Here is a 6,112-nt window from a genome sequence, read left to right on the forward strand (position 1 = left end):
TACACTCATGTCTAAAGTAATGTTAGTTATTCATGAAATTATTTACTGTTGTTTTTCATGTAGACATTGCCTCACTGACATTTTCATTTCACTTCAGTTTTGTGTGTCGTTTTCTGAATACAGTATAAATTTATGCATCTTAAACATCCAGTCCAATCCAGTTATCACTTTAATAGCTGTAGAGAAGTCATGTTATTGAACATCGAATAAAATCTAAGTCAACCCTCTTTACTCATTGTACTATAAATATTGTACTACTTACAGATAAGTAGTGATGTAAACAATTAATGCTTGTAATCCCTTTTATTCTACATTATATTTCTATTTAAATATTTGTGCAACAAATGTCACACTTTTTAACCATTTTGACTTCATAAATAATTATTTATTACAAATGTAGATTTCTGAGGACTCGCATAAAGAATCAAGACTGATGTAGAAATAATGGACAGTTTTTATTTCTTTTATTATCTTTGATAACCAATAATAAAAACATAGTGAACACCGTTGTGTCACAGGAGCACGAGAACAACTAGGATGTCCTTTTTTCCAGCTGTTTTGTGGATCATACATATTTCATACAGTGTTGCTGACCTCAGATTCATTATTCAGGTGGTGTTTTTCTCCTTTTGTGCACCCTGCTCTCAAACACTGCTCTATTTCTGCCAGGGTTAATTTCCCTCAAAACCCACAACACTCCCAGGTTTTTAGCCAGGTCGGGTTCAAACATTCAAAAGCAGTAGTGATTGCTGAGGTGTTTGTGCGTTTTATGAATTTGTCTGTTTGTGCAGTTTATTCGATTCTTGCTACAGCATTAAAACATGCAGACTATTGACATCTAGTGGTCAATTATGAGCAATGCCTTTTATTAGTACACTACTGTACTATTAGTAATAGACAGTTTGACATTTAAATGCTGTTGTTTTACCAAAGCAGCTGAAGGAAATTATTCACAAAAAGAAATTACTTCATAATGTTTGTTCTCACACAGAAATGAATGATATACTTTGTGTATCCTAGCTATTGTGTGAAATTCACAGTACGTATATGCAACTGAAATATGCTGCTATTGCATTGTACATACATTTTATAGTTTTGTTCACAATTTATGTATTAAATATGTAATATTGATGGGTTATTTTAAGACGTGTCATGAAATGCTCCTCATTAACAAATCCTATTTAATTGTATAATCTCCGTTTAGCCCAGTCATTATTTTTATTTTATAGCATTTTATACTATTACTATTACATTTTATACTGTACATTTTTTATTATTTTCAAAATCAAAAAAATAATTTCAGAATTTGATAATAATTTGATGATAATTTGATAATTTATTTTTTGTTATTTAAAAAAAAAATTATCAAAAGATAATTACCCCAAAATGAAGAAGACGCGTCACTGAATAACGTGTCTTGTTTCATCCACAACACAGGGTGGCAGCAGCAAGCTACAAGCTTCTTTTTTTTGGCGCAAACCGGAAATTGTCATAACTGTTTACCTTAAAAAAAAAACGCTGGTGCGGGAATATCGTAGCTCTATTGAAATAGGAACGCTTTGTGTCAAAGTTGTTGTTGGCTTTCAGATGGGATATACGTGACAGTAACTTAACAAATTGGTATCGCGGGAGGCTGCTTCACATTTAACACGGGAAGAAGTCGCCCAGGATGTTGTGACTGTTGTGTTAGCCAATGAACCCGCTGAGACCGCTAATGCTAGTTGGTTAGATTCGCTACGTTCTTTTTATGGATGTAGTTAAATTAATTCATTTTAGGCTACTGTAAAATTATTCCTAGTTCCTGGATTAACCTAAATTTTAAATGGACGAGCAAAAGGAGAACATAAATGCCGAAGACGTCAATGTAAAGATGTCGAGTTCAAAAGAGGATGATGAGGTATGTGTATCGATAAATGTCATCTTATTTTTATCATAGGACACACACACACACACACACACACACTGAATGTTAGCATCATCTGTCACTGGGTTGCGCACATTGACAGATTAAATACATACCATTCACATTTTGGGATTCTTCTTTCACATGATCCCTGTTTATTGGTGAACTCAGTATCATGAGCTTCTATGACACTAAAGGACTGACTTAACTCTTCTTTAGACAAAGCCTGAGAGCAGAATTTGTCCTGAAGCAGAAGCCGATCCTCCAGCATCTCCTCCTCCGTCAAACAGTGACTTCAGTCATCCGGTGTACAAAGAGATTGCTTTGGCTAATGGACACATCAACCGCATGTCCAAACTGGAGCTTCGAAACAAATTAGCACAGCTTCAGCTCGACACCAGGTAATGCTAACCCCTGGAGTTTATTGGCCTATTAAAAACTTCACAATACTATTTGGTAAATATTCAAAGCAGAGTTCCCAAAAAGATTGGGAACTGTGTCAAAAATGTTATTGTTTTTGTCAAATTAGAGAAAGTTTGGTTAAATGTTAACTGTTTTTAAACGACTGACAACATGTGTCACCAAAACAAAGTAAATCTTTTTTACAGAGGCAATCCACCTTTAATTCAGATTTAGCTTATAGTCATATAAAAAAAAGCAAGTAATTCAAATGGAGTTACTTGCATTTGTTCCAAACAATACAGGTATATCTCAAGCCTAACTTTTTTTTCTCTTTTGTGTTCAAAGAGGTGTAAAGGATGTGATGAAGAGGAGGTTGAAGAGCCACTATAAGAAACAGAAGCTGCTGCAGTCTGCAACAGAGGGGGTGTCCACCGACACCTACTACGACTACATCTGCGTGGTGGACTTCGAAGCGACGTGTGAAGAGGACAACCCTTCAGACTTCCATCATGAAATCATCGAGTTCCCCATGGTCCTGATCAACACGCACACGTTAGAAATTGTAAGTGACTTTGTGATGTTTGCTTTTTTTAACCTGTAGCCTCAGTTTTTATCTTAAAGGTTTTCTTATATATGTCGCAGGTGGATACCTTTCAGGAATATGTGAAACCAGAGATAAACCCGCAGCTTTCAGACTTTTGTGTGAAGTTGACAGGGATTACCCAGGTTTGGTTGACTGCAATTCATTATCAAAGAATCTTTGTTCATCTTTATAGGATCAGAAATTTTTATGAATAACAAAAAAAAAATGTTTTGTTTGGTAGAAAATGGTCGATGAAGCAGACCTGTTTCCGGTGGTCCTTGAGAGGGTCGTAGCTTGGCTTCGTGAGAGGGAGCTGGGAACAAAGTACAAATATGCTTTTCTAACTGATGGGTATGTGCAGATTCACTTGCTTTTTATTTATCCCTTTTACAGTTTGCCCTCGCGTATCAACAATCGCAACTTCACCTCATCGCGGATTTTTGATAGGCAATTACGTGATACCATAGTCACATTCTATTGGCTGACTGAATCGTGAAGTGCTCTCCGTTCCGTGAGACTCAGACTTCCATGGCGCACTGTATTATTGCTTGTATTAGTGACTTTGTATTTTTCATTTGTAGTGCCTGGGATATGAGCAAGTTCCTCAACATTCAGTGCAAGATCAGCCGGATCACGTATCCCCTGTTTGCAAAGAAGTGGATAAACATAAAGAAATCGTATGGAAACTTCTACAAGGTTTGTGTTTTAAATTATTTTAGGATGAGGGGCTTGATGTGAAAGGATTTGTTCCCCCTCTTCAAGTATGACAAGTACATTAACATACAGGTAGTCCTCAACCTACAAACACAATTGATTCCAAGAGGTTGTTTATTAGCTGAATTGTTCGTAAGTCCTTATTTATTAGATTTCGATACTGCTAAAATCCTTTAGTACCATAATGTAACTTTAACATCTCTACCTCTGCTGAGTGAATTTTATCCTTAGGGGTGTAGAGGTTAAGCTCAGCTATAAGTCACATTTAAATTGTGTCTTGAAGCTGAGCACTGATGTACTTCCTTGTAATCAAAAGTCTGACACACCACTTTATGTGATTGCTGTTTTATTTCCATTAAGTTTCTCAGGTAACTCAACCAATAATTAATTTCAAATAGCAAAACATTCAGATTTTGAAGTTTGCGTCAGTTAAAGCTTCCGCGCAAAAACGGAACCCCACCAATTTCATTTAGCTCACAGGGGGACTTCTGTCAATAATTTAAAAAAAGTATGAAGAATAACAGTCAGGATCTGATAGTCTTCTTACTGGTAGTTTATAGTCTGCATTGCTGCTCTAACTTTAAACCTGACCTGAATTGTCTTCGGTCTCGATGTTCGGGCTCGTCCCCCTGTACATAAATACATTGTGTATTCATTCCCTGTTCAGAAGTTCACAGAAATGTGAATAAAAGAAGGACGAAACACTGAAGATGATGGGTCAACAGGAAAGCTAAAAAGGTCAAATGAAGTCTGACGTCAGAGCAAACTGTTCACTTAGTCTGATATTTGATGAGTTATTTTGACGTGAAATCGTAATCTATGGGGGGTTAATGTTACACTGCTTGGCGAACTACAGCAGTCGGATTTGGGGTTGTGCAGTTGTTCGTATCTATGAATATTCGTATCTTGAGGACTTCACAGTCTTGGTGGTAAAATAATTGTTTTATTGGTATGGTTTACTTTGATAAGGACAAATGGAATCAAATTGTTTTGTGCAAATATCAGTGTTTTATGGTATAGATATCTTGGTATCTTATCTGTACCAAGATTAATCAAATTATTGAGAATAAAGTGAATAGAGTAAAATTACATTAACTGAAATAATGCCTTAGTAACCTAGCAAAACATTTTTACAGTGCAATTTTATTCCTGTGTCATTTGTAGGACTGAAAAAAAACGAGAGTACTTCAGGTTTCATTCTGACTGACCCACCAGCTGTCTCCCTCCAGGTCACCCGCACACAGACGAAGCTCACCACCATGCTGGAGAAGCTGGGGCTGACGTACGAAGGCCGACCTCACTGCGGCCTGGACGACTCCCGCAACATCGCTAGAATAGCCATACGCATGCTGCAAGACGGGTGCCAGCTGCGCGTCAATGAGCGAATACACGGCGGCCAGCTGCTGTCCGTTCCCAGCTCGGCTCCGGTAGAAGGAGCCCCCGCCCCTCGTAACCCCCGCAGCAGGGACTAGACTGAGAACTGCCACCATGTCAGTCTTCACATTTTAACCTCCACAGGTTAAAAAAAATAGATCCAAAGCACTTTCACACTCAGTGTTTTGTTGTTAAAGCTGTAATTGGTGAAGGTTATTTCAGGCTGACCAATGAGAGCAGCCAGTAATTTTAATAAGACGTGAGGGTTCCTGCACAAAAGACATCTTAAGACAGAGATTCTTCCAGAGATTGAACGATGTTCAGTAGCTTCAGTTTTCTTCAGTCTTTAATGTCCCTCTTTTTGCCTTATGGAGACTTTAATAGCACTCAAACAATTAGATGTAATAATTTGATCCCATAAATCCTGAATTTTTGGTTTGTGTTATGTCTGGTTTTGTGTTCAAGATTCCAAATCTGAAAATCACAAGAACATTTTTAATTCTTGGGGCATTAATATAAACATTTATCCACAGCTTTACATAATAACATTGTCAATTTGGGGTTTCAGAGTCCCATATCTACCTGACTGTAATATCAACAGAAGTGTTGCTGCCTCTATGTTGTTTTTCTTTAAGTTTTACACAAGATTGAACATCACACCGTTGGGGTAAGGTTAGAAAAAGTCCTGCAGACTTTAGCTGTATGTGTTGAGATCCTGTAGCACCACAAGTAAGGAGAATAGCTCACATAGGTGTTTCTTGGACAAAACAGCTGCACAGTGACGTTCGTCTGTTTCAAGTACTACTGCAAGTGAAGCCTTCATTGTCTTCTGTTGTGTTTTGTTTCAATATCAAATTGATTTTTATTCTGTTTACAATGATCCATTTTATCATTAACAATTGTTCAGAATGCCAAATAAAATATTTCTTCAATCTTATGTTTCTCACCTTTTTCATTTTTTCTTTCCAATTTCTGAATCCCTCTATTCTTTTTGACAGCAGCAGGAAATATGGCAGGAAATAGCTCTTGAGCCAAACCTGCTAAAGCTAACAGACCTACATTGTAGTTAGCAGGTGTAGCATTGAATCCAAGTTCTACTTCACAGTTGTGATAGGCTTTTGCAAATTTCTGTGCTC

At 37.1% G+C, this 6,112-nt stretch overlaps 1 protein-coding gene across 1 annotated transcript; it reads left to right on the forward strand.

The window, feature by feature from the left end:
• The first annotated feature begins 1,513 nt into the window (after nt 1-1,513).
• eri1 (exoribonuclease 1) lies at nt 1,514-5,906 on the forward strand. The gene is made up of 7 exons (XM_068306604.1): nt 1,514-1,897; nt 2,123-2,304; nt 2,651-2,867; nt 2,948-3,031; nt 3,130-3,239; nt 3,470-3,584; nt 4,832-5,906. Exons 1-7 carry the CDS (start codon nt 1,823-1,825, stop codon nt 5,072-5,074), a joined length of 1,026 nt encoding a protein of 341 aa, XP_068162705.1. The 5' UTR covers nt 1,514-1,822; the 3' UTR covers nt 5,075-5,906.
• Nucleotides 5,907-6,112: the final 206 nt, after the last annotated feature.

This window comes from Antennarius striatus, chromosome 22, assembly GCF_040054535.1.
Source record: "Antennarius striatus isolate MH-2024 chromosome 22, ASM4005453v1, whole genome shotgun sequence".
Taxonomy (NCBI): domain Eukaryota; kingdom Metazoa; phylum Chordata; class Actinopteri; order Lophiiformes; family Antennariidae; genus Antennarius; species Antennarius striatus.

What these genes read in the sequence shown, in the direction of transcription:
- eri1 (XM_068306604.1), top strand. Translation starts at nt 1,823, where the DNA reads ATGGACGAGCAAAAGGAGAACATAAATGCCGAAGACGTCAATGTAAAG. An exon ending in TATGCTTTTCTAACTGATGG is followed by an intron (nt 3,240 to 3,469) that starts GTATGTGCAGAT and finishes TTTCATTTGTAG; the next exon opens with TGCCTGGGATATGAGCAAGT. An exon ending in CGTATGGAAACTTCTACAAG is followed by an intron (nt 3,585 to 4,831) that starts GTTTGTGTTTTA and finishes GTCTCCCTCCAG; the next exon opens with GTCACCCGCACACAGACGAA.